General features: G+C 63.3%; 1 protein-coding gene across 6 annotated transcripts in view; it reads left to right on the top strand.

Annotated features, from left to right (window-relative positions):
* ANO1 (anoctamin 1) overlaps positions 1 to 27,412 on the top strand; it is a 103,189-nt gene extending 75,777 nt beyond the window's left edge. For 4 of the 6 annotated variants that reach the window (XM_058662696.1, XM_058662697.1, XM_058662699.1 and 1 more), the window contains 16 exons: positions 3,045 to 3,205; positions 6,788 to 6,870; positions 7,765 to 7,776; positions 8,132 to 8,203; positions 9,736 to 9,813; positions 10,845 to 10,919; positions 12,568 to 12,769; positions 12,886 to 12,997; positions 13,837 to 13,894; positions 15,675 to 15,775; positions 16,289 to 16,434; positions 17,466 to 17,618; positions 22,359 to 22,411; positions 22,853 to 23,037; positions 25,880 to 25,985; positions 27,162 to 27,412. In XM_058662696.1, coding sequence (XP_058518679.1) covers positions 3,045 to 3,205; positions 6,788 to 6,870; positions 7,765 to 7,776; positions 8,132 to 8,203; positions 9,736 to 9,813; positions 10,845 to 10,919; positions 12,568 to 12,769; positions 12,886 to 12,997; positions 13,837 to 13,894; positions 15,675 to 15,775; positions 16,289 to 16,434; positions 17,466 to 17,618; positions 22,359 to 22,411; positions 22,853 to 23,037; positions 25,880 to 25,985; positions 27,162 to 27,407 — 1,843 coding nt within the window. In that variant the 3' untranslated portion in view covers positions 27,408 to 27,412. The remainder of the gene's footprint in view (positions 1 to 3,044; positions 3,206 to 6,787; positions 6,871 to 7,764; positions 7,777 to 8,131; positions 8,204 to 9,735; positions 9,814 to 10,844; positions 10,920 to 12,567; positions 12,770 to 12,885; positions 12,998 to 13,836; positions 13,895 to 15,674; positions 15,776 to 16,288; positions 16,435 to 17,465; positions 17,619 to 22,358; positions 22,412 to 22,852; positions 23,038 to 25,879; positions 25,986 to 27,161) is intronic. The other 2 variants (XM_058662698.1, XM_058662701.1) reach the window with 1 other exon arrangement.

Genomic DNA, 27,412 nt, shown 5'->3' with positions numbered 1-27,412 from the left:
CTGCACACAGTCAGCCCTGACCTCCCAACAGACCCCTGCACACAGCCAACCCTGACCTCCCAGCAGACCCCTGCACACAGCCAGCCCTGACTGCCCAGCTGACCCCTGCACACAGTCAGCCCTGACCTCCCAACAGACCCCTGCACACAGCCAACCCTGACCGCCTAATGGATCCCTACACACACTCATGACCTCTGACCTGACCCCTTCATACAGCCAGCTCTGACCGCCCAGCTGACCCCTTCACACAGCCATCACCTCCAAGCTGACACCTGCACACAGCCAGCAGCTGTCACCTCCCACCTGATCCCTGCACACAGCCATGACCTCTGACCTGACCCCTGCACACAGCCACTCCCCCAGAAGTCTGTAGCTGATGGACCTTTTGTGTAGCCAAGGTGGGAGCGACTGCTCATTAGGGTGCAGACTGCCTACTGGCCCAGAAGGCACCAGCCCACCCAGGGGCTGCAGCCTTGAGAGCACCCACGGGACTACTAGTGTCGCCCTGCCAGGGCCTGCAGGCTGAGCAAGGGGTGCGCTGGAAGTCAGGGCCCTGCCTCACGGGGACCGTGGACCCAGGTCCTAGCACGGGAGAGCTCAGGGCATGTTGGGCAAAGCAAGGCACCAGGGGTCTGTCTTGGTCCCAGTTCACATCTGTGTCAGCTCAGTCCGGGGAGAGTGCTCTTCCATCTGCTGGTTCACTCCCCACACGGCTGTAAAGGCCAGGCTGAACCTGGCGAGAGCCAGGAGCCAAGGGCTCCATCGGGGTCTCCCACGTCCCCAGCCCTGGCTGCCGCTCCCTCGGGGCCTGTACCCAGATGCAGCCAGGAGCCAGGCCTGTGGCTCCAGGGTCAGCCGCTGGGCTCTTGGCCGCCAGGCTGGCCGCCTGCTGCTGACCCTGGCGTTTCGGTTCTGTGTCCTGTGAGCACCACGGAACCCCTCCATCCATCACTCAGTGGTTTTGTCTGATGGCTCTGCCAAGTGTTGGAAAGCTCGCCCACTGTTCCGGGTAGTTAGCAGGGCCAGCGCCCCGGATTCGGGGAGAAACAACGGCAGCACAGAAAAGACCTTATCTGGTCAAATTTCTGTCTAACCGATGTTTGAATACATGAATAACACCTCAAATATTCCACCCACCCAGGACCTGACCGGAGGGCATCTGGCCTGGCTCCCTGAAGGGTTATTTTGGCCCTAGCTGATATGCCATGAGGTCATTGCTCTTGGTGCTGAAGGTGGTAGGGAGCCCAGAGCTCACGCTAAGGGCAGAGGAGGGAAGAGGTGGGTAGGGGGGACTTGATGGTGACTCGAGGCTGCAAGGGCCCCAAGCCCCGAGGGAAAGGCAGATCGAAGCTGAGGTGTCTGCTCAGTTGGACTCAGGAGCCCTCCTTCCTCGGTGAGGAGCCCTTCAGCACCCATGGCCCCTGTGTGGCCTTGTCCCCAGAAAGCATGTCCCGATTACAGCTGCCTGGGCAGAGCGGGCCATCCCCACCCTGGTCTCCACCCTGCTGGTGCCATGTGCAGCAGCAGGTGGCAGCATGCCCCAGGGAGCTGCCCGAGCCAGCCAAGGCTGCAGGGGAGCCAGCCTGCAGGTGGTACACCCCACCCTACCCCTTCCAGCTCCCTGTCACTGTTTTGGCTGAAGGTGGAGAAATGAGAGGCGGAAGGCTGGGTTCTGACAGGCGCAGCAGGCCGGGCACTGGTACGGGACTTCCTGCACCTGAGCCCACCCGCCAAGGGCTCCAGGGTCCCCTGGCTAGGTTGCCCTGTGGCTTCAGAGCTCCACCCACCTGCTCCCAGGGTAGGACCTGGCTCCTACACAGCTCGGCATGGCCCATCTCCCCACAGACTCTTCACCTCTGTTGTATCTCAGAGAGGAAAGGTAGTGAGGGCGGCCAGTTAACCCAGCACCCCTGCGAACCCCACGGGATCAGCTGCTGGTTTCTAGTTAGAATCCCCACAGTACCACGGTGCCACTGGGGGACGCCCATGTCGCGTGTTGGAGTTCCCAGGTTCTAGTCCCAGTTCCGCCTTCAGCTGGGAGGTGGTGGTGCTGGCTCCTGTCCTCAGGTGGGGCTCTGCCACCTCATGAGAACTGGAGGGAGCTGCTGACCTCAGCCTGGCCCTGCCCCGACTGTTGTGGGCCCCTGGGCAGTGAGCCAGCACATGGCAGTGAGCCAGCACATGGCAGCTCTGTCGTCTGCCTTTCCAATGCAAGATAAGAAACGGACGTGGCCCAGTGACAGGAGGGGAAGGGCAACCAGGGCGCCCTGGGCAGTGGCCTTGGCCGCGCGTCTGGTGGGCGTCGAGCACACACACTGCTGTCCCCAGAGGCTGACAGCAGATCCTGGGTCTGTGTCCCTCAGAGCCCAGAAATGCTGCAAGAGAGGCCACGCCCACTCCCGCTGCCCTCGATGGCCACGTCCAGGCCTCTGCCCTGGGTCAGGGAAGGAGAAGGGTTGGAGGGCGGGCAGGGGGTGGTCTTTACCCTGGCCTCTCCCCTCCATTCTGTTTCCAGAAGGGAAAATCAACGGCAGGGCCCAGTTCAATCCCCCCGAGGAAGGTGCAGCCCCTCCCTGGGCTCCTCTTGTCTGTCCGGCCAGGCACCCCGGGCATCGCGAGGCTCCTGGTGCCGTGCGGCAGGGGCTCCGGCCCCGTGCGCCTGACTGCTGGGTAAAACAGCACCTCACTGCCCCCAGGGTGTGGGCACACCTATTCCTGTGCCAGTCCCTTGGGCGTGTTCCTTGCAGACAGGCCTCCTGTCTCAAGTGTGGTGAGGTTGTAGGTGGAGGCCCAGGACAGGGACGGCCATGGGAACAGTGCCCAGCTCCGTGTCCAGCCCACGAAGGCTGGACAGGGACCTGGTACCCTGGTGGCCTGGCCTGCTTCCTCTGCCAGGTCTCCAGTTGTCTCACACGCAGCCCAGCCGGCGTTGTCTTTGGGGCCCAGGGACCTCCCCCGCAGGTGGCCTGGGCCCAGGTGGATGGGGGTGGTCGGCTCATGCGGCCCCAGGGGGTGCCCGTCCCCGCGCTGTCCCTGTCTTCCAGCATGGAAATGTGTGACCAGAGACACAACATCACCATGTGCCCGCTGTGCGACAAAACCTGCAGCTACTGGAAGATGAGCTCGGCCTGCGCCACAGCCCGCGCCAGCCACCTCTTTGACAACCCCGCCACCGTCTTCTTCTCGGTCTTCATGGCCCTTTGGGGTGAGTGGGGCTCCCCGCGCGGTAGCCCAGGGAGGGGCGGCCGCCTCAGAGCCCACGTGCTGACCCCTGCAACTCAGCCCCTGAGCCCATTTCTAAGAAGGTAGAGGCCCTGAGAGAGTGGCAGGTGCTGGGATTGGGGATCTGGGATCCGTGCAGTGGGCTGAGCCTTCCCCAGGCCCTGAGTTCCAAGGCTTGGCCATTCGGCGCACAAGAGGAGACAGTCAGATCCCCTAGGGGGAGGGAAGTCAGGAAGAGCTTCCTGGAAGAGGTGGAAGGCTGCTGAGCCGAGTTCTGGGCACAGGGGAGGCCGCCTGTGGCCGCAACCGGGGGAGCAGAGCTAGCAGGCCACTGGCCACATGCCAGTCGGCAGCACCTGGCCCTGCCGCTCACAGCCTCCTCTGCCAGCCCTCAGACCATGGGGGGATTCGGAAAGCTCTAGCGAGGTCCCAGTTCCAGGTGATCGACCCCATGTGACACCGGCTTCCGAGGGCCGACACTCAGGCCCCTGTGTGGTCAGGTGTGGGTGGAGGGGCCGGGTGAGGCCCGGGGTGGGGCAGCCAGGCTGGGCCCTCTCCACCCAGTCACAGCTCAGTCACCTTTCTCTTGTTGGAGTCCGGGGACCCCAGCGGCTGGCTCTGGAAAGGGGTCCCTGTGAGGGTGGGCATGGCTTGTCCCCAGGCTGCTGTGCGGACAGCCAGTGCCTGGCAGCCATGTGTCCTTGGCAGGCACCATGGGGCCAGCTCAGGGTGTGCGGGCCCCTCAAAGGGACCACGCCACGCAAGCCATGGAAAGGTCATCAGTGTTGCCTTTTCGGGGTCAACTTGGTGGTCCAGGGGGCCTTGACGTACACCTGGGGGCTCACAGAGCACCTCCCGTGTGACCGTTTGGCCACTCTAAGCCTCAGCTTCCTTGTCTGTGAAATGGGCGCATGAGGGGGATGAGGGGCCACGGGCGCATGCCCGGCATAGGACTGCTACCACTGGAGTCTTGTGAGGCCAACGGGACATGAAGGTGATATTGTCCCTGCCAAGCCCTGGGGTCCGTGGATCTGGGCCCGAACCCAGCACCTGGGGGACTGATAAGACCCGATGTGGCCGGCGTCACCGCCCTTGAGAGCTCCCAGCCGAGGGTGCAGGAGGGCGTGGCTCATGAAGAGGCCCTGGGATGAGGGGAGGGGCCTGGCTACGCTGGGCCTCTGTGCCACACACCTGCAGTCTGTCCCTGTCCCGGGCCAGCTTCGGCTCTGTCCTGTGAGCCAGCGAGATGTCCGGTCTTCGGGGCACAGGCTCAGCTGCACGCTCTCCCATGGCACAGTCAGGAAAAAGCCGCCCCCTTCCACGGCGCTGTCCACCCCGGCCTGCCCTGCCACTGTCAGGGCCATAGTGACCACGTGGTCCCCAGGGACCGCTCATTTCCCCGGCGACTCCTGGCCACATGTTCACATCATCCCTCCCACAACTGCCAGGAGCCATCCTGCACTTGTGCCACTTGGCAGCTGGGGCAACCTACCTGCCGTCCGGCTGGCCCCCCGCTGCCCTTGGCGGGCCTCCCATGAGGCTTTCTTGGGGTCACCACACGGTCATGGGCATGTTCAGCCACCTGCCGGCTCAAGAGGCTGGGGAAGAACTTCCCGGTGTTTGGGGTGTCTGGGGGTACTGCTAAGACCCCCTCTGGCAGGGAGCCGCATTCTGGCGTTCCCAGGGGAGCTGCTCAGGGCGTGGCCCTGGGCTGGCGGCCTCTGTGCCCTGCTTCACCAGTCTGAGCTCCGCCTGGGACCAGGGGAGGTGCCACCCCCACACCCCTTGGCACCTGATGTCTGGGCATTCCCCAGCTGAGGCTTACCGGGTAAAGCTGTGCTGTGTCCTCGGGGTGACCGTGTCTGAGAACCTCACAGGGCATAGCTGGGACCCACAAAGCCGTGCTCTCCACACAGCAGGTGGGAAGGACCCTCATGGACCCAGCCCACGCGTGGCCTCTGGCTACCCCTGGGCCTTTGCCCCCACTAACCCCACCATGGCACCGGGACCAGGTGGTGGGGTGTGTGTGTGTGTAGGGGGTCTGTGGCCTTGTGGAGCAGGCATGCCCAGAACCGGCAGAGGACGGCCCAGTGCAGTGGCTCGGCTCAGGCATGGGCGCCAAGCCGTGCGGTGTCCCACACCTCTCACCATCCACCTGCAGCCAACCCAAGGCCCTCGCAGCCCCACCGTGTGCTGCTTGCGAGTTTGTGAGTGCGGATGGAGCACAGTGCTGGCAAGGGGCGTGGGAGCCATCATATCCTCGCTGGGCGTGAGAAAGGAGAGGGATGGTCAGGTGAACAGGCCTGCTCGGCAGGTGCAGTAACCGGCCCTCCTGGTGTGGGCTCTGCTGGCGGCTGTCACAGCTCCGCTCCGTGGAGGCGTGCCGCATGGATGTGACAGCGTCACTTCCTATGGGTGTGGCCCGGGCCACGGCCTCGCTAGGCCTCACGGCACAGCGTGACTGCCCTAAAGGCACGGTCCAGCTCCCACCGGTGGCGTCTCGGTTCCTTTTTCAACGTGCGCTTGCCAGCATGTGCCGGCAATTTTTTTTTTTTTTTTTGTCTTTTTGTGTTCACCACACTAAGGTGGAATCCCACTGTGGTCCTGTTTATGTCTGCAGCATTAAGTGTGTTTTGGTTTTTTGTTTTTTGGGTTTTTTTCTTGCATGCACCTGCTGGCCAGCTGTGTGCCACCCTTTGTGTATGTAACGCTCAGCTTCCTAAGCCGGGCTGTCTGGGGGTTTCGCTTGAGTGCCTTTCCTGTCCTGGGATTTTCCTCTCGTGGGACAGCAGGAGCCTGCAGCTCTGGTCTCCCGTGGCGTGGGTTGGCTCTGCCCTCTGCCAGTCATGTCCGCGGTGGTGCGGCTTCCTGTCCAAGGTGGTCCTGTTGCCGCATGTTTCCTTTGTCACCTGCCGCCCACACCAGCTGCGGGTCCCTCTCCGGTCCCTGCTCAGCTCTGTGCCATGGAACCTGCAAACCCAGGCCACTTACTGTCCCGCTTTCTGCCAGATCAAACCTGTGCAGAGGAGAGGCAGAGGGCAGGAGGCAGCCAGGAACTGGGACATCACCCCGCGATCCTCCATGGCTCCACCCTCACCCCCAGGACCCTGACTGCCCAATGCCCTTGGGTTGGGGAGTGGCTGCAGTGGCCCCCAGGCCTGTGTTACCACCCCCAACCCCTGTGCATCTCATCAACTCTCCCATCACCAGCTGGGCTCACTTCCGGAATGCTCAACGGCTGACACTGAGCACGTGCGCCAGGGGACCCCAGCTCTCGGAGCGGGCAGGCTCACGCCCCCATCACACCCCTGCCAGAGTCCACACAGCCCCTCACACTTACGAGGTCACGTGGGAGACTCAAGTGACACATCTCCCACGTCTCCACTCTGCTTGGCCTCAGTCCCATCACATGACGAAGCAAGGTGGTCCCTGCCCCTCCCTGCCTGGCTGCGGACACCTTAGAGCGCAGGAGTCTGCTCACAGGGCGAGTCCATCGGGTGACAGGCACCCATCCCGGGGTGCCGGGGACGTGGCGAAGCTGAGTCCCATCTCCCTCCCTGCATAGCCGCCACCTTCATGGAGCACTGGAAGCGGAAACAGATGCGACTCAATTACCGCTGGGACCTCACAGGCTTCGAGGAGGAGGAGGTCAGTGCCAGTGGCCTGCCAGGCCCACCCCATCCCGCCCCGCCCCGTGCCCTCCCCCAGACAGCACAGAGCCGTGCTGGCAGAGGCTCCCGGGGGTCCCCCACCCACTAGCTGATTCATCCTCCCGGGATTCCAGATGCCCTCATTGCTGGGGTGACCGCTCCGTGCTGGTCATCTCCAAGTTCCTACAGACATGCCACCCAGCGGTGCGGCCTCGGAGGCCAGCTGGGGCTGGCCACACTGACCTCGGAGCCTTGGCCAGTGGGGTATAGACAGGCCAGGATGCTGCCTGCCCTTGGGCGGGGCTGTGTGGGGTGGGGACGCAGCCTTTGTGGAGAGGTGGACAGCCGACACAGACCACCTCGGGTTCCAAAGAGAGGGACAGCAGTGGCCGCTGGGGAGTGTGGGGGCGTGTGCCCCACTGCCCTCCCGCCCCCGTGGTCCCTGGCCTGCCGGCACCTGCAGGACTTCACTGCCAGCTGAATCGGAGGGCAAGGGCAGGCCAGCAGCCACCTGCACACACAGCACTGCCCCAGCCACCTCCAGGGTCTGCCCACCCCACACTGTCTCTCCTGGGCAGAGCTGGGAGATGCTGTTTAGCCAGCTGCGTGGAAGCCCACCTAGAGTTTGGGCGTCCTCATCCTGGCCACCCGGGGCCGCACCTGCTTCCCAGCGGCCCTAGGCTGTCTCAGCCCTTTTCCGCAGCTGTGTCCATCTCAGGATGCAGGAATGATGGGCAGCGCGGACAAAGGACTGCCGGGCAGCGGCCGTCAGCTGTGCTGGGGGAAGTAGGGCCGGAGGAGGGCGGCTATGGCACGGGTGTGCCCGCACATCCCACGGAGCAGCGCCATCATGACTATTTCTGTTGTTTTTCCTTTTCTGGTCCCCCCACAGGAGGCGGTCAAGGTTTGCACCTTTTTGTCACTGGGTTGTCCCCGGGAGACGGGCTGGGCTCACAGCTCCTGCCGCTCACAGCTCCACGTGCGGGCCTGGTCTCTGCTTCCTCCCGCCAGCACTCTCTCATAACCCCTTCCTTTCCTTCCAGCGCTTTCTCTGCCAGGCGCCCGGGTCTGCTTGCTGACAGCCCTGGGGCCAGCTCACCCCGGGCAGGGGTGGCGGGGTGCAGGGGACGCTGCAGGCGCAGTGAGAGCCCTCCGTGAGCTGGCCCCGGGGTGCCCATGGGTTCCTGTGGACTCACCCGCGGAGGCTGGGAGCAGGGTCGGGCGTGCAGTAACACCCCTCTCCGATGCTGTGTTTCCAGGACCATCCCAGGGCCGAATACGAGGCCAGAGTCCTGGAAAAGTCACTGAGGAAAGAATCTAAACACAAAGAGGTACAGGTCCCATCAGCCTGTCTGTCTGCGGTATGGACGGGCTGAAGGACGCAGCGTGCGCCCGGTGTGGACGGGGCCAGGGACGCAGCGTGCGCCCGGTGTGGACGGGGTCAGGGACGCAGCGTGCGCCCGGTGTGGATGGGCTCAGGAGACACTGTTCCCTGGTGTAGACGGAGTCGGCCCGACTACCCCATCTCAGGCTCTGTGGGTCCCTTTGCCATAATGCAGCCTGTTGGGTCAGCAGCCCTGTGGGAAGGTCAGCCTATGGACATGGCCGCGGCCCTACGCAGTGGCATGCAGGGACCATGGGCCATCACACCCTTGTGGCAGAGCCCAGGCCTTGAGCCCAGGGCCTTCCCCATGGAGTGCCTACGCCTGGCCTTCTGTGTGCAGCCAGGGTCCCCACGCCTGCTGCTGTGAAGCTCCTGGGGACAGAGAAATGCCTTTAGTGCGATGTGCCTGGGGCCGCCTCTTTTCACAAAATGTCCCCTCCACCTGCAGGGGTGAGTGACTGGCATCCAAGGAGGTGTCCCAGGGCCAGGCGGTCATGGGTGAGAGTGTCCCCTCAGGCTACAGGGTCCTGACCCTGCCACCTGAGCAGAACCCAGCCAGGGTCTCTCCCTCCTTGGGGCTGAATCTGCTCACGGCTGGCTGGTTTAGGGTGGCCAGGCCACCACTGCTACCTGGGGGCTTCCAGGCCACGACTTATGCCTCCCGCAGGTGGCTAGGCCGTCTGAGGACACTGGCCACAGAGCCAAAGCCTCGCCCTCCAATAAGACTGCCCACACTTGCTCACGCCGAGCAGATGCGGGTGCTGCCCCACTGCTACCACCGCCAGCCAGGAGCCAGGCGCTCCCTTGGGTTTCCAGGGAAGTGTCCCAGACACCAGCCTGGGGCCAGACGTCTGCAGCGGCTCTGAGGCTGCACCTCCTGGCATCAGCCCACAGGGCTCAGCGTCACATTCCTTCCAAAGGGAGGGTGGCTTGATGGAGCACCACACGCCCACACGAGGCCGGGGACCTAATGGAGCCCTAAAAGCCGAGCTGGCTTCCAGCCTGGGTCTCAGCGTGAGCCCCTCACCGTGGGAGGGCAGCTGAGGTGTGGGGTCTGCCCATGACCCTAGCCCTCCCACCCCACCTGTTTTCTTCCCTTCTCACTTGGCTGCAGCTTTGGAATTTAAAAAGGGGGTGGGGAGCCCACCACTTGACTGATTGGTGGATGGACTTGGGCCTTGTGGGGTGCAGCTGGCGGGAGTCAGGCCTGGTGTCCTGCATCTGTTCATGTCACAGCAGCCACCCCGAAGGAGGGAGAGGCCAGAGCCAGTCTGGGGCACCTACAGCCGGGAGCTCCGGGTCTGAGGGCACCCAGCTCGTGGTGGCCCCAGCAGCCCGCTGGCGAGGTGGGCAGCTCACTGCCGCTGGCCTGCAGGGGTGTGTGTGTGTGTCCCGCTGCGGGTACATGGTGTGTGTGTGTGTGTGTGTCCCGCTGCTGTCCCCTTCACCGCAAGCTGCTCTCTCCCCCTCCCGCCTCAGAAGCGCCGGCCGCTCCAGGAGGAGCCCACAAACACGTGGAAGCAGAGGGTTAGGACAGCCATGGCGGGGGTGAAATTGGTACATCCTGTGGGCGTGTGTCGCGGGTGCAGGCGACGTGCGCTAACACCCACCCCGTGTTGTCACTGCATGGCTGTGTGGACCTGTGTGGGGGAGGGGTCGCTCACATGGGTGCTCGTGGAACATGCTTGTCACACTTGCCTGCGGCGCCTGCTGCTCTGTGCGCTCGGTCACCCGCGTGTTATCCCAACCCGGAATGCGTAACCTGTGGGGCAATCGGAAACCCACCCACAGCCCTCATTGCAGCCAGCTCAGGGACAGAGCCCTAGTGGGCCATGAGCCACCATTGCGCAGGGTGCACGTCTGTACTGGTCTATGCAGGAGGGAACAGTGATCCCGCCCTGGGCACCTGAAGCCACAGGCAGCTTAGCACCCGGGGCCTCAGCGCGGCCTCTGGGGACGTGGCTCCCCCAAGGAGCAGCACTCCGAGACTTTTTTTATGTTTATTTATTTATATTGAAAAGGCAGATTTATGGAAAGAAGGAGAGCCAGAGAGAAAGATCTTCCATCTGCTGGTTCACTCTCCAAATGGCTGTAAGTGCCAGAGCTGAGCCGATCTAAAGCCAGGAGCTTCCTCTAGGTCTCCCATGCGTGTCCAGGGTCCCAAGGCTTTGGGCCGTTCCCTACTGCTTTCTCAGGCCACAAGCAGGGAGCTGGATGGGACGTGGGGCCACTAGGACTTGCACTGATGCCCATGTGGGATCCCGGCACGTGCAAGGGGAGGATTAGTCAGTTGAGCCTGTGTGGCGGCCCCGAGTCTGTTCTTAAGGTGTTAGGTGTTGCTGTTCCCCCAGCAGCGAGGGCTCCCGGGGTGCCCAGCGATAGCCGCGCACCTGGGCCCGGATATCCCTGGGAGCACCGGATGCCGTACCTGATCGTCACCTGCAGAGTCTTCAGGGACTGACTGGGTTGTGTCCGTGCCGTCTCAGCTGGCTGCACGCATGTGCGTGTCCACACACACACACACACACACACACACTCTCCCCACACTTGGTGGTTCCCAGAGTGACCCAGACTGTCTGATGTCCTAGACCGACAAGGTGAAACTCACCTGGAAAGACCGCTTCCCAGCCTACTTCACCAATCTCGTCTCCATCATCTTCATGGTAAGTTCCAGAAGGTTTACAGGGAGGAAACCCCTCCTGGGAGGTGGGCAGCCGTGCAGAGCGGCACCGTGCAGCCACCCACCCACCACCCATCCCCAGGCGAGGCTGGCCCTGCTCCTGGGGGAGGTGGAGCACCCCTGTGTTGGGAAGGGACCCTGGTGGGCAGTGACCCCGACACAGCCATGAGCCGGTCACAGGTCCCTGATAACACAGCTTCCAATTTGGAGCTTATTTCTCAAATCATGGGCTTGGGGCCTCCCAGCCAGCTAGCGCTGGAGACAGAAGTGGGGCGGTTCTAACAAGTCTACCAGATCAACAGAATAGGAGCGGGGCGTGGGCCTCTCCAATGGCTGTGAGCTGGGAGCGGGATGTGGGCTTCTCCCACGGCTGTGGGCTGGGAGCGGGACGTGGGCCTCTCCAGTGGCTGTGGGCTGGGAACAGGGCGTGGGCTTCTCCCATGGCTGTGGGCCATGACTGCCGGCTCAGTGGCAGGGCCACCTGAGGGAACTTCACCCAGAACGGATGGTGCCTGAACCCAGCCAGCTGTGCCAGTAGTGGGGTCACATCTCCTCACCCCGTGGGAAGCAGGTAGCCCCAAGCTTCCCAGGTCCCATGTTGGAGAAGCCGGAGGACACCTGAACAGAACAGGGGACACACCCAAGAGTCGCCCAGGGCTCCCTGCCAGCTCCCTGATGCCAGCAGAAGGCTTCTCCCAGCTTGGCTCACAGTGATAGCCAAGTCACAACGTGGCTGCCTCCTGTCCAGCAGGAAGAGGGGCCCCTCATGGGAGGAGCTTCCTCAACAGACCAGCCCATGTTGATCTGATCTGCGGGGTCACAGGACAGAACACCTCACCGCACAGCAACGGCAGGACGTTGCCTGCCATGTCCGGGTCAGCCCCAGCTCAGGGCTCCCTGCAGTGACCAGGTGCCTGCTGTTCTGCAGGTGGTACCCAGGCAATGCTGGTGTGGATGGTCAGCCAGGTTCCCACCCTCAGGGACTCACTCTGGAGGGTAGCACTGCCCAGGCCCCACCTGCACCCCTGCCCACGCCTGCCGGGGCATCCTCCGGGCCGCGGCGTGTCCCCCCCAGGGAAGCGCCTCTTGGCAGTGCTGAGGGGTTTTCCAAGGGAAGTCCTGGTCCCCGGGGCTGGCAGGGAGTGGTGCCCACACCCATGCCGGCAGCCGCTTTGTCAGGCTGCAGTATGGCCGCCAGCGGCTCCCCGGGCGGGTGTGGTCCCTCTTAGTCATGAGCGGCCCTCTGCAGAAGCCCAGGTTTTTAAATGAGCTCTCTTTAGCAAGAGCTTTGCTTGGGCTGCGGCAGACACCTGTCCTGGGCCAGCAGTGGGACCCACAGGAGAGTGACCAGCACGTGCCTGGGAGCTGGCATGTAGATGGCCTGAGATACAGGGGCCTGACACGGGCCGTGGGTGGCAGCTGCATTCCACACAGAGCCTCCCCTGCACTGCCCACACACATCCCCAGGTCCCTCAGCAAACTCTGGGGTTTGGGTGTCCATGCCTCTGGGCAGAGCAGGACAAGGAGCAGGACTTCCGGCTGAGTCGGATACAGAAGAGACAGACACACGGACACAATGAAGTTGTCTCCCAGGCAACCACCAGCCCAGCACGATCGCTCCGCCCTTGCAGATAGCAGTCACCTTCGCCATCGTGCTCGGGGTCATCATCTACAGGATCTCTACGGCCGCCGCCCTGGCCATGAACTCGTCCCCCTCTGTGCGTTCCAACATCCGGGTCACCGTCACGGCCACGGCGGTCATCATCAACCTGGTGGTCATCATCTTGCTGGACGAGCTGTACGGCTGCATAGCCAGGTGGCTCACCAAGATCGGTGAGCGCCTCGGCCGCGCCCGTGAGCGGTGCCATGAGCGTGTGGGGGCGCGAGCGCCGGCCAGGGTGCTCCCGGGAGGACCCCGGCTGCCAGCCTCATTGTCTGCTTCCCTCCAGAAGTCCCGAAGACGGAGAAGAGCTTCGAAGAGAGGCTCATCTTCAAGGCCTTTCTCTTGAAGTTTGTCAACTCCTACACCCCCATCTTTTACGTGGCTTTCTTCAAGGGCCGGTGAGGATTCCTTCACCCCACCCTGGCCCAGCGGGAGGCTCCCCGGCCGGCCCTGCCCCATCTCCGGAAGCCCAGGGCGGAGCTGGCACCAGGACTCACCCAGCTGCCAAGGCAGGGCGGGGGGTGGGGGAAACCTGATTCCTGCTGGGGACCCTGGGCGGCAGACACCCCTAATGGCAGGGACCCCCAACATCAGCAGGTCCCCCAACACCAGGGACCCCCAAGCTGCTCCTCTGACGTCCGGTGAGGGCAGTCCCTGGCTAGGCAGCTGTGAGCGGTGCGGCCGTTGGCCAGCAGGGCCGTGGCTCTAAGTTCACAGTGGGGTGAACCACTCCTGCCCTGGAGCCCCCCAGGCTGTGCAGGGGCCTTCCCCAGCCTGCCACAAGCCCACCCACCTCACAGAGGCTGGCAGGTTTGGTCTGGGAACAGCCCCACCCCACCAGGAGCCCTCCTGTCCACACATGCTCCAGGCAGGGGACCAGTACCCCCAGGGCATCCACAGCTCCGGGCAGGATCTCGGAGGCTGAGAGGCAACCCCCTCACAGGAGCCAGCAAGGCCCGTCCGACGGGCCTCGGGCTGCCAGTTGGCACACACATCCCACTCCAATGGCTAGCAGAACCCCATCCCAGCCTTGGCCCACTACTTGCCCAGTTTCCCCACCTCCGCCCATGAGCTTGCCTCCCGTAGGGCCCGCGGTGGTCATCATTGAGCAGTGAGAATGGGGCAGGGGGCAGCTGGCACAGGTGCAGGCACGAGGCCTGGCTGTGGGTAGCAGGGCCGTCTCTGCCCAGGGGACGTCTCCTGAGCCCCTCTCTGACCATCTCCCCCATCGCTGCAGGTTTGTGGGGCGCCCGGGTGACTACGTGTACATCTTCCGTTCCTTCCGCATGGAAGAGGTAAGAGTTTCTTGGGCTGGGAGCTGAGGGAGGCTGCATCTGTTCGTGTCTCTCGCTGGCAGCTCCGTACATCCCCCGGGTCTTTGACCTGGCTTGCTCCGTCCGAGTTAGGGAAGGCAAGTGCTGCCGTGAACCCCGGGCAGGAGGAGGCCTGGGGGAGCAGCAGCAGCCTCTCCGGCTCCTAGCGCCGAGGATCTGGGCCGTGGAGCCTCTGAGTCCAGGCCCCACCCTGCCCTGCTCTGTTCCTCCCCGTGTCCAGTGGCCGGGCTCTTAGGAGCCTGCCCGTAGTCTGGGTCTCGGGCTTCCCTTCAACTGTTGAGAAAATAAGGCGAAAGGTTTTCCTGTGTGCTGCAGTGGGCATCAGGGACAGGGCGATCCAGCCATCCTGAGTGCAGCCCAGATCTGACCACCCAGGCGTGGGCTCTGTCCACAGGCCCCAGGCACGACAGGGGGCCCACGTGGCTGGGCAACACAGAGGACGCTGCCCTGCCAGAGCTGCCGGCCTTGGAGAAGCTGACGGAATGCCCTGCAGAGCGGAGCGCAGCCCAGGGCGTTGCCTGTGGTTTAGTAAATGAGGGCTCTCGCAGGCAGATGTATTGGTAACTGTGTAATAGGAAAATGTACACAAAACCCACGGCGGGGCCGGCACTTAGCTGAGCAGTTAAGACTCCCAAGGCCCAGCTTGTGGCTCTGTTCCCACTCGCCGCTTCCTGCCGGCGGAGGGTCTGGGAGCAGCAGCGGTGGCTCGGTCATCGGGCCATTGCCACCCTCGAGGGAGACCCAGTTTTGACCGGGCCCCAGCCCCGGCTGCTGCAGACATGTGGGGAGGAAGCTGGTGGGTGAGTGCAGCCCCCCACTCCCTCCCAGAGCACCTCTCTCTCTCTGGCACTAGGTTTCTCTACCCCTCAAATTAAAAAAAAATGTTCATGGAAAAATGAAGAAAGCATGTTATGAAAATACTGTAGTTATATTTAAATTTTTTTCTACTGAAATGCATGTATATTTTCATCCCATTTTCCGTGAAGTCTCAGGGAGGGGCCACCACACAGCTTCTTGAGTTTCTTGGGCTTCAGACGAACTAAGCTGCTTGCCTGGAAAGCTGCTGAGCTGGCCCCTGCCTGCCCCATGCCCGGCCTAAGATGGCTCACACCCATGGAGAGCTGGGCATTAAAGGCCTTGAAACGGGAAGCCTCGTCGTGGGGCTACCTGCCAGGGCCACAGCCTGTGGACAGGCAGCCGGGCCAGGGCCCGTGCAGCCCAGCACGCCCACTCCCTGGCAGAGCGCCCCCTCCCCCACGCACAGTCCTTCGACCCCTGATTCCTGCCCTAGCTGCACCCCACTCCAGCTCCCGCTAGCAGCTCTGCAAAGGCAGCAGGTGGCGGCTGGGGTCCTCAGGGCCCTGCCTCCCATGTGAGAGCCTGGTTCCTGCTCCAGCCATGGCAGCTCTTTGTATTAAAATAAATCCTTAAGAAAACAAACAGGAATGGCAAGTGTTTGTTCAGGCGGAGGCCAGCGGTCCCGAGCTGAGCTGTCTGCAGGGCCTGTCCCCGTGGCTGCGGAGCTCGGTGCTTCTTTCCACACCTGCCAGCCCCTGCCACTCCCTCTGCACCTGTGGGTGCTCCCTTCTGCCAAGCGTGCCAGTCATTAGCTCGGGCGCCTTGCTCCAAGACAACCTTGCCTGACTCAAACAGCTGTCGTGGCTGAGGGACCCTTATGGCAGGGAGGTGCCGGTGCCAGGGGCCGGGGCCTGGCGGGGCTGACTCGGCTCTCTGCCCGCAGTGCGCCCCGGGGGGCTGCCTGATGGAGTTATGCATTCAGCTCAGCATCATCATGCTTGGCAAGCAGCTCATCCAGAACAACTTGTTCGAGATCGGCATCCCGTGAGTGCACCTGCGGGGCCGGGGCAGGGAGGCCTGGACAAGGCCTGGGTATTCCTGGGATGGTCTGCGTGTGGGTGAGTGGGTACCCCGGGAACAGGGAAGTGGCGAGCACCGAGGGGTAAGGCCACCCCACTATAGACGAGGGAGTAGGATGAAGCTGGGGAGACCCCCGTACCCCAAGCTGCCTGAAGATGCAGATTAACAAACCAAACCTCACCACTGGCAGGTGGAGTTTGAGGGTTCCCCCTTCAGAAATCCAGGTCCCATGCCTGCTCCCCAGAAGCAGCAGCACCCTGGGGTCAGGGACTTGCTGGTCTCATGCCCCCAAACACCCACGTGGGCAGGGCCAGACCCTCAGACCCTCCTTGGCCCTCCTGCACCTGCTGGCCTCCGCAGCAGGGCTGCCTTCACACCTGGGCCCTGCCTCTCCGACACAGGACGGAGAGCCAGAAACCTGGCCTGGGGCGCTGGCCTCGCTGCCAGCCTCACCCATGGACTCTGTGTATCTTCCAGGAAAATGAAGAAACTCATCCGCTACCTCAAGCTGAGGCGGCAGAGGCCCCCGGCCCCTGAGGAGGGCGTCAAGAAGAAGCAGCGTTACGAGGTCGACTACAACCTGGAGCCCTTTGCCGGCCTCACGCCCGAGTACATGGAGATGAGTGCGTGGGGGCTCGGGCGCGCGTGGGAGGCAGGAGGGGGCTTCCTGGCAGCCCTGCCCCACCCTGGAACAGCCCAGGTGGACAGCAGCTGCTCAACCCGTGCCACGGGGAGGCTCCAGCGAGCATCCCAGGCCCTGGCCTGGTCTCGCGTGGGGCACGCGTGGGGCCGATGGGGCTGGGAGAGTGGACCCAGCTCTGCTCCACGTGGCCTCGGGCATTTTTGTCCCGTGGGTTCAGCTCTGCCCAAGCTATTGGGTGTCCAGCCCCTGCCTGGGTGTGGAAGAGCAGGGCCGACAGCCACCCCCTGCCCGGGGACTAGGCTCCACAGGGCCAGGGGGCCCCGCCTGCCATGGCGGCCCACACAGTGAGAGGGCCTGGCCCGTGGCTGGCTGGAGCAGCAGTTGTCGTGTGTCCTCAGACATGACGTGCCTACCGGCTGGAGGTCATGTTGGAGAATGGGCATCCTAGAAGGGGTGCCTCCCCCCGTGCCCACTACCCTGGGCCCTGTGATGCCTGCTGCCTTGCTCTTACCCTTAGGGTCCCCCTCCCAGGACGGTTCCCTGCTGCCCAGGGCACACAGCGGTGGGTGATGGGAAGGTGGTCCCGGCTGGGAAGGTCCCCCTCCATGTCCCTCGGCAGTGGCCCTGCCCCAGCAGCCATAGCTGCCACGCAGCATAGCTGGGTCGCCTTCCTCAACCCCAGCTGTGCACGGAGCTCAGCTCCCCGCATCTCCACCATCCGCTGAGTCATGGCTTCCCCCATCCACTGCTCAGCTGGGCACTGCCAGGAGTGAACCTGAACTGGCTTCGCCCACTGGCTGCTGTATACCCTGGGATCTGGGGCCTCCCAGCTGGCCCACAGGAAGCCCTGTAGAGGGGCAAGCCAGAGACTTGATGATGTGTGGCGTCAGCTGTCAAGAGGAGGGCTCACCTGGCGCTCAGGGGGCCTGCAGTGGAGGTCACTGGGGGCATGCAGGTGGTCCCAGGGTTCCGTAGGGCCTGGTGCTGACCGGCGGCCCCTCTCTCCTGCAGTCATCCAGTTTGGCTTTGTCACTTTGTTCGTGGCGTCCTTCCCCCTGGCCCCGCTCTTCGCACTGCTCAACAACATCATTGAGATCCGCCTGGACGCCAAGAAGTTCGTCACTGAGCTCCAGAGGCCCGTGGCCGTCAGGGCCAAGGACATCGGTGAGTGGCTTTGGTGGCTGCCGCCCCCCAGGGGCTGAGCGGGAAGGGAACTGGGGCTGGCCGGCAAGTGCATCCCTCGTCAGGCGAACAGTGAGCGTCCACGCGGCAGGAATGGGAGGAGGAGCCCCCTTTGTAGGACAGGCAGGATGTGCCTACAGAGGTCAAGCTCAAATCCAAGACTCAGTCGGCCTGGGCCCCAGGCGCCTGCTCCGTGGAAAGGGGTAGTGTGGAAGGAACTTTGTAGCAGGTGCCAATGGGGTAGATCTGCCGTGGGGTTGTGGACCTCTGTGCTGGGCTGGTGAGCGACAAGAACATGGGAGACCTGTGAGAACTTCTCAGGAAACAGGATCCAGGTGTCCAGGGTGACAAGGAGAGTGCGGCCACGCGGCCACTTTGGCTCACATGCCACACAGTTGGAGCTACAACGGCACCTCGGTACACATCCTCGGAGCCAGAGGAGACGGAATGTCAGAGAGCAGCTTCTGTCCTGGGTCCGAGTGCTGGGGCGGGCTTGGTCTTGCAGTGTGGGTGCTGCGCCGGCCCCTCCAGTTGCCGAATCAGTCGGGGGCACCTGGGTCATCCTGGTTGGCAAACCTCTCCTTGGGTTTAGCACTTCTGGGCTGTGAGCTCCTTGGCCCATAGCGGCCTCTAGTGGCATCACTGCCACATGCCAGTGATGGCCACGCCTGCCAGTGATGGCCATGCCCATCAGAGCTCCATCGCTGCAGGTCACAGTGCAGTGCGTGGTCTCTGCGGGTCAGACACAGTGCAGTGCGTGGTCTCTGCGGGTAGACACAGTGCAGTGCGTGGTCTCTGCTCAGGTCAGACACAGTGCAGTGCGTGGTCTCTGCAGGCCAGACACAGTGCAGTGCGTGGTCTCTGCAGGTCAGACACAGTGCAGTGCGTGGTCTCTGCTCAGGTCAGACACAGTGCAGTGCGTGGTCTCTGCTCAGGTCAGACACAGTGCAGTGCGTGGTCTCTGCGGGTCAGACACAGTGCAGTGCGTGGTCTCTGCAGGTCAGACATAGTGCAGTGCGTGGTCTCTGCTCAGGTCAGACACAGTGCAGTGCGTGGTCTCTGCAGGTCAGACACAGTGCAGTGCGTGGTCTCTGCTCAGGTCAGACACAGTGCAGTGCGTGGTCTCTGCGGGTCAGACACAGTGCAGTGCGTGGTCTCTGCTCAGGTCAGACACAGTGCAGTGCGTGGTCTCTGCTCAGGTCAGACACAGTGCAGTGCGTGGTCTCTGCAGGCCAGACACAGTGCAGTGCGTGGTCTCTGCTCAGGTCAGACACAGTGCAGTGCGTGGTCTCTGCTCAGGTCAGACACAGTGCAGTGCGTGGTCTCTGCAGGCCAGACACAGTGCAGTGCGTGGTCTCTGCAGGTCAGACATAGTGCAGTGCGTGGTCTCTGCGAGTCAGACACAGTGCAGTGCGTGGTCTCTGCGGGTCAGACACAGTGCAGTGCGTGGTCTCTGCGGGTCAGACACAGTGCAGTGCGTGGTCTCTGCTCAGGTCAGACACAGTGCAGTGCGTGGTCTCTGCGGGTAGACAGTGCAGTGTGTGGTCTCTGCTCAGGTCAGACACAGTGCAGTGCGTGGTCTCTGCGGGTCAGACACAGTGCAGTGTGTGGTCTCTGCTCAGGTCAGACACAGTGCAGTGCGTGGTCTCTGCGGGTCAGACACAGTGCAGTGCGTGGTCTCTGCTCAGGTCAGACACAGTGCAGTGCGTGGTCTCTGCAGGCCAGACACAGTGCAGTGCGTGGTCTCTGCGGGTCAGACACAGTGCAGTGCGTGGTCTCTGCTCAGGTCAGACACAGTGCAGTGAGTGGTCTCTGCGGGTAGACAGTGCAGTAGTGCGTGGTCTCTGCTCAGGTCAGACACAGTGCAGTGCGTGGTCTCTGCGGGTCAGACACAGTGCAGTGCGTGGTCTCTGCGGGTCAGACACAGTGCAGTGCGTGGTCTCTGCTCAGGTCAGACACAATGCAGTGCGTGGTCTGCTCAGGTCAGACAGTGCAGTGCGTGGTCTGCTCAGGTCAGACACAAAGCAGTGCCTGTGGATTTCATCTGGTCACCCTGCCGCTCACAGGAGCCCAGGTTTGGCATGGGGCCTGGGATCAGGGTGCCCCATGAGCAAGGCCAGCTGGACCTGAGCCCTCCTGTCCAAGATCTCCCCTGGCCTGGGCACTTGCCTCTGCCCCCTCTTTCCTGAACTCCAGGGTCTGTGCAGACACGCTCTGTCCCGAATGGACCGTAAGGTTTTGCTGCCAAATGTCCAAGGGCTGCTACCTGCCCCAAGTGACCACTGGCGCCCCACCCCCGCTTCCCCTGCCTCTCGTGAGGCCGTGAGGCAAGCCCCCTGGGGGTCCTCCACAGCACCTGATTTGTAGGGGTGTGGCTTCAGAGCCCCCATCCTTACTGGGAGGTTGAGTCCTGCGCATGCCTGTGTGGAAGGCGGCTCAGCGGGAAGCAGGCTGTGAGCCAGCAGGGCCGGTGCTGGCCGCGCACATGGGGACTCCTGGTGGCTTTGGGCCACGCACATGGGGACTCCAGGAGGCGTTAGGCCACGCACATGGGGACTCCAGGAGACTTTGGGCCATGCACATGGGGACTCCTGGTGGCTTTGGGCCACGCACATGGGGACTCCAGGAGGCTTTGGGCCACGCACATGGGGACTCCAGCAGACTTGTGGAAACAAGGAATTCAGCACTTCTTTCTGGTGCACAAAAATCCCGGCCAAGTTTTCCTCCAGAGGCGTCTTCCAGGCACCCTTTGAGGGGCCCTGTCACTCACACGGCCACTCCCAGGAGCAAGACCATGTTGTACTCCAGGGTCCTGGTCCCACACCCTGCTCTGGAGGCCCAGGGTGCTGCGTCCAGCCTGAGTAGTGTCCCCAGGGCCTTCAGCCTCTTGGGTCATCCAAGTTACTGCCCAGAGAAACCCTCACCCCATCCTGCAGCTCGGCAGACGAAGGCCCCCGTCACTGAGAGAGGCTGAGATCCCCCCAAGAGTGGAGCAGACATCATAGGCAGGCCGCACCCCTGAGACGGCCTGGCGGCTGGGCAGTGGACAGGCCCGGCCACAGCGGCCCTCCCAGCACACCTTCCCACTCCACAAAGGGCCCATTCTCCCCAGCCCCGCAGCCCCCGCCCAGCCCACAGCCGCTGTTTGTTTTGGCGTCCACAGCTGCAGGAGATGTTGACCGTCCCCACACAGTAGCAGCTGGAAACCTGGAGACCCACCAGGGACAGCGCCGTGGCCTCCTAGCTGTCCTAGCCCCTGCCGCCAGTGGTGCTTCCATGGGCACCTCAGGAGTGTGTGTCCCGCTGCCCACGGTTGTCCTGAATCAGCCGCTGACTTCTGGCTTCCTGAAGCCTGGCAGAGGAGGCTGTGTCCGGCCTCGCTCTTCCACACGGCTGGGCGCGGGGCCCCTTCACTGTGACCCTGTGTTCAAGAGGCTTTTGTGTTCCTCCCCTGATGCGTGCAGGGCAGGGCCCCTGGGCAGGTGCCCAAACAGACAGGACCGCAGTGCATCCTGGTAGCTGTGCCCTCCTGGGCCTGCCTGGGTGGCCGGGGGAGATGGGCCGTGGCATGGGGCGCTTGGTGTCCCTATCGTGGCTTAGAGGAGAAGCTGCAGCCCTGAGGTCACAGTGGTGAGTCCCCAGCTCCTGAGGGCCAAGTACCCACTTCCTGTGCTTCAGGGCCTGCCCGGCCACACTTTGGCCAGCAGGTGCTGCGGGTGTGCAGCCCAGTAGGGAGGAGGGCACCCTGGCCACTCTTCCCTCGTCCTGTGGACTTCAGATCTGCCCAGAAACCTTCCATCTTGTCCTTGGAAGTGGGTGGTTAGAAACACTCCTTCAGGAAGCAGGAACAAGGGCGTAGGGCCCCCGACAGGCCGTGTGAGACGCCCAGAGTATGTTTGTGCAATCCGGAGCCAGGAGCCTCTTCCTAGACTTCCACGCTGGTATAGAAGCCCAAGGCCTTGGGCCATCCTCCCTCCTCCGCTGCTTTCCCAGGTCATAAACAGGGAGCTGAATGGGAAATGGAATAGCTAGGACTAGAACCAGTGCCACATGGGATGCCGGCACTGCCGATAGAGGACTAGCCTGTTGAGCCACCGCGTTGGCCCCAGGATGAATATTTCTCTAAAGGCAGAGGGCTGAGGCTGCGATCAGCTGGTTGGTGGCCATGCTGGCCAGCAGCCAGCAACAGGAGTGTCAGTGCTTGGAATGTGCAATGGGCTGCCATGCGCAGTGCTGCCCGCGGGGCACCCCATGTTGCACATCTCCAAACCTCATCACCCTCGTTTTGGATATCAGACGTCCTTGGAGTAGCAGCAACCCAGGGACACACAGTCACTAAGGAGCCAGGCTGCACCGTGGGGCCTGGGACCCCCACAGGGCTCTCAGCGTGGGATACCGTAGGGAAGAGGGAGTGGGAGAGGGCTGTGGGGGTTGCCCGAAGCAGGCATTTCTGACCGCTGACCGCTGACCCACCATTGGGCTCACCGCCCGGCTTGCCCATCGAGACACCCAGGTTTTGTTCATCTCAGACCCGGCTCTGGGCAAGGAGACGTGGCCAGGCCTGCTGGGACAGGTTGGTGGCCAAGGAGCCTGCTTAGGGTGCATAGCGGACCTGTGCCCACGGGTGGCAGGGAGCCTGCACAGGGCCTGAGGGACGCAGTTTCCACCACTCCCATTGGCTCACAGGGGGACCCTTACAGTTGCGCTCGCTTCTCCCCACAGGGATCTGGTACAACATCCTCCGGGGCGTGGGGAAGCTCGCAGTCATCATCAATGTGAGTGACAGGTGGGCGGGGCCCTGGAGGAGGAGCCACGGGTGGGCAGGGCGCTGGGAGGAGGAACTGGGCCGGTCCTCCTCCCTACTGTGCTGCTCCAGCGGAGCCTGGGATGACCCCATCCATCCCAGGCACAGAGAGGTCAGAATGTCGCCGTGGCTACACAGCCACGTAAGGGGCAGCCACTGGGTGTCAGGTGCCCACTGTCTGCCCTCAGAGATGGCTCAGTCGACACCCCCTGCCCGGTCGTGCCCTCTGCTTTGGCCAGCCTGAGGCACGGCGAGGTGAGGGGGCTGGCCCCAGGCAGCCAGCAGGCACTGCAGTCCTGGCATCTGGGCCTCTCCCCGGGCACCCTCAGCCCTCCGCTCACTCTCAGCATGCCGAGGCCCCGAGCCCACGCCACAGCCCGTGTCCACCGACCTGTCCGCGGTCTGCCCACAGGCCTTCGTGATCTCCTTCACGTCTGACTTTATCCCACGCCTCGTGTACCTGTACATGTACAGTCGGGACGGGACCATGCATGGCTTCATCAACCACACGCTCTCCTCCTTCAACGTCAGCGACTTCCAGAATGGCACCGCCCCTAACGAGCCCCTGGACCTGGGCTACGAGGTCCAGATTTGCAGGTACGGTCCCCGGCGCCCTTGCTCTGAGCCTGGGGACCCAGAGGCAAGTCACACATCACAATTCACACAGAGCTAAGCAGGTGTGGTGGCAGAGGAGGGGGCCGCTAATTCTAGCCACTCAGCCAGCCGAGGCAGCGTCAGGCAGGGCTGGACCTAGGTGTGCCCTAGCAGGAGCCAGCAGGTCCTGCTCCGGCCTAGCCCCTCAGCATCACTTCTCTCCATGTCCGGCGGGCAGAAAGGGCCTCCCAGCAGTCCTGCCCCTCAGCTCCAGTGGGCAGACACCTCTTGCCCAGAGACGTCTTTGCTCCTGAGTTCCACCAGCTGTTGGTGCCAGGGGCTGGGGGCTGCATGTTGGCCAGGCCTGGGCTGAGGGCCACCGATGCAATCAGAGAGAATTGGGAGAATCCTCTGGGAAAAAAAATGCAGCTAGACAGACAAAAGCAGCAGATGTCTGAGGCCCCAGGCTTGTGGGGGGCCAGCAGCCAGGCCCCAGGCTTGTGGGGAGCCAGCAGCCAGGCCCCAGGCTTGTGGGGTGCCAGCAGTCAGGCCCCAGGCTTGTGGGGTGCCAGCAGTCAGGCCCCAGGCTTGTGGGGGGCCAGCAGCCAGGCCCCAGGCTTCTGGGGTGCAGCCACTCTCACTCACGGTCATCTCCACGGCCACAGTCACAGCTGCCCTGCCCAGCCGGGAGCCACAGGAGTCTGCCCAGGCAAGGAGCGAGGGCAGAACCTGGGGCTGACCACTCGGGGCAGGCCTTCCTGGCCTGCGCAAAGTGTGGGCACTTGGGAGTGGCTGATGTGGTCCCTGCTGCCCCTCCGGGGGTCTCAGTGCAGGGCAGTAAGTGCCGGCAAGCCAGGCAAAAGGGAGGATGCCAGCCAGGTGCTGTCCTGTCAGCCACTCTTGTCCTGGAGCGACCAGGGTGCAAAGGGGAGTTGGGGGTGGGGAGGGGCAGGCAGGCGACAAGGGAACTGGCAGGGAGCATTTGCTGGCATCCTGGGGCAGAGCGCAATGCACCTGCCCACCACCCTGCCCTCTCCAGCGGCCACAGTTGATCAAGGGCTTTGTGTATTTACCCAATGCTGAGTTTTACAAGAGTGACTAAGGTCTGGAAAGAACCAGAACAATAGGCTCTTTCTACTGAAAGATCCCCCCCATACATACTAAGCATTGGTACCCATGGGGACCTGGCAGCAACAAGCCCAAGTGCTGGTCCCCAGGCCCTGGGTGGGGAGGGGGAGCTGTGGGGGCATCACTGTGCGTCTCCCACACTTCTTCCTAGGCTGGACTTTGGTTTATGGCAGGGAGAGAGAGAGAAAGAATCTCCATCCCCTAGTCCACTGTGCCGGTAGCCACAACGGCCAGGGTTGCTCCATGCAGGCCTCCCACGTGGGTAGCAGGGGACTGAGTCCTTGGGCCATCCTTGGCTGCCTTCCCAGGAGCTTCAGCAGGAAGCTGGACTGGAGGCAGAGCAGCCAGGACTGTAAGCTGCAGCGTTGAAGATGGACGCTTAGCCGGCTGTGCCGCAGTACTGGCCCCCAAGCTGGGGCTCCAGCCAGGCCTTCGCAACCATCCGTGGCCATGGCCGTGGCCTTGCACTGCAGGGGTTGTGAGCTCTCCGCCCACAGCAGCCACACACTGCCCAAGGACCTCCCAGAACAGCAGCACACAGCCGGCCGGGGAGGAGCGGGATGGAGGCGGCCTTCGCAGAGCTGTCTCTGCCACCTAGTCCAGACAGGCCTCCACCCTCGGGGACAGCACGAGGGGAGAGACGTCTGTGGCAGACGGCCCGAGAACCAGCTCTCACCGGGCTCTTCCAGGTGACCTGAACACATTCTCCAGGATGCCAGCGGGTCCTGAGAGCGGGGGAGGCCAGGGAGATACAGGTGTGGGGCCTCAGCCACCGAGAGAACACGGCTGCTCGCTCCCATCCGCATGGCGCAGATGCGCACTGCCCGCCTGGCTCTGCTTGGGGGCTAGGCGGCTTAGCCCTGAACAGGCTCTCTGAGGCTGCAGGTAGTTTCCTCCAGGCCTCCAGGGGGTGAGGGATGTGCTGTCCTGCCCACCCCCCCGAATCTCCACCCATCGTGTGGCTAGTAGGAAGGGTTCAGCGAATGAATGCTGGCAACACGAGGGAGGCAGGAAGGGAACGGATGTTCACACAGAGGTCCAGAGAGGTTGCGTGGTCACCCAAGGACACACAGCAAGGTGCCAGCCCCTACGGAGTGTGCACCGGGGTCATGGGTCAGGACTGGGTCCCTAGAGACTCCTCGCCTGGCCTTACCCCGGATCTGACCTCTTAGCGCTCAGCCAGACGCACTTGCAGGTGAGTGCCAGGACCCCCGATGCCAGCACTGCCGGGCTGAGTGGCAGTCCTGGTAGTCTGTAGCAGTGGGAGGGACCCCAGGTGGGCGGGCCCACTCCAAGGCGCTCTGGGCAGGAGGTGTGTTGGCAGCTTGTGAGCTGGCCACACCCAGTGGGCACATGGATCTGGCTGAGGGCTCACGATGTGATGATAAAGTGGCTGGAAGAACGGAGGGGACAGGGTGGGCACGGGTGGGCACGGGCAGCAGTACCCCCTACTCTGGGTTCCGCAGGCTGTCCCATGGGGCCTGTGCAGCCCAGGGTGGGTCCTGCCCAGTTCCCACCCCGGCGCACACACTGCCAGCAGTGTGAGAGGCTGGACCGGGCCGTGCGGGCCACATCAGGCCACCCCTTGGTGTGACCACCTATCTGGCCAACTCTGCCTTCTCCCCCGTGCTGCCTGGAGCTACCTGCTGCTGGTGGCACTGGTCTTGCCTGAGGCGGGCGGGAGCCACGCCCTCCACTCCCCACCTTCTCTTTGCAGGTACAAGGATTACCGCGAGCCCCCATGGTCGGAACACAAGTATGACATTTCCAAGGATTTCTGGGCCGTCCTGGCAGCTCGCCTGGCTTTTGTCATTGTCTTCCAGGTGAGGTGCCAAGGGGGCCCCGGGAGGCCCAGCCAGGCACCGGCGGACTTGCTCTGGCACACCAAGGGCAGGGAAGGCAAGTCCGACGCGGGTGCTGGCAAGCACGGGAACTCGGGAGTCGGCTTCCTTCAGGGCAAGCGAGTTTAGTGTCTAATCGATGCCATTGAACTTTGATATTCAAGGCACAAGCGAGATCTCCTCCCTGCTGGTTCACTCCAGAGACCCACGGCAGGCAGGGTGGGGTCAGGCCAGAGCTGGGAGTCTGGGACTCGACCCAGGTCTTCCATGTAGGCGGCAGGGACCCAAGTGGACAGGCCAGCACCTGCTGCCTTACAGGTGCACGTTTGTAGCAAGCAGGACCTGAGAACACTGGCTGTCCCCTCTCCGCCCCCTCTGCGGGCTCCACGTGGTCATCCCTGCGACGGGTGTCCAGGGTCAGCCACAGGCCGCAGAGGCCTCGGTCAGGGCTGGCCTCCGTTGACCCAGGGGGACCCCAGAGTGTGCCCAGTCGGCAGGCAGAGCCCGGCAGTGGTGAGCTGAGCGGCCATGGGGACGGAGGGAGCGGCAGGCTGCTCTGCCCGGGTGGTGACGGTCACTCACTGGGCAGGTCAGCAACAGTGAGACTTAGGCTTCTGTCCTGTAGAGGAGTGGGACTTGCTGCTACCCCACAGAGGAGCCAGGGTGGCAGCTCAGGCATCATACACCCTCAACGTGGCCCCTGTTCCCACTTGGGAAGCCCATTCCGGGAAGCCGTATTTGCTGATGGCGGGGCCCGGCCGTCATGTGTTCAGCCTCCTGGCCAAGGGACTCGGCATCCCCGCATCTTCCTGCTTCCTGGGGTCAGGGTCCTTGGGAGAATCGACACAGACATGGGTGCTGGGGTGCAGCAGGCTACACCGTCCTGGGGGTGCCCACGTGCCACCCTGCAAGCTCCCAGCACCGCTGCTTCCCACCCAGCTCCCTGCAAGGGCCTGGGGGTCAGTAGGTGATGGTCAGGGTGCCACTCAGCAGGGAGGTGGGAGCCAGCTGGGGGATTTCAGGGTGGCAGAGCAACGGCAGGTGGACAGGAACCTAGGGACTGCTGGGGAGTGAGGGCAGGGCAGGCTGGTGAGCCAGGTGGGCGGTGGGCGCGGCTCCCAGACCTCCCCAGCCGGTGACGCCTCTCCCCTTCCCCAGAACCTGGTCATGTTCATGAGCGACTTCGTGGACTGGGTCATCCCGGACATCCCCAAGGACATCAGCCAGCAGATCCACAAGGAGAAGGCGCTCATGGTGGAGCTGTACATGCGGGAGGAGCAGGGCAAGCAGCAGCTGCTGGACACGTGGATGGAGAAGGAGTCCCGGAGCGACGGGCCCTGCAGCAACCACAGCCCCAAGGCCTGCCAGGATGGCGGCCCCGGCCACTACGGCAGTGCCCTGTAGGCCGG

Source organism: Ochotona princeps, chromosome 4 (assembly GCF_030435755.1).
Source record: "Ochotona princeps isolate mOchPri1 chromosome 4, mOchPri1.hap1, whole genome shotgun sequence".
NCBI classification, from domain to species: Eukaryota; Metazoa; Chordata; class Mammalia; order Lagomorpha; family Ochotonidae; genus Ochotona; species Ochotona princeps.
This window is presented reverse-complemented; position numbering and strand designations above follow the sequence as displayed.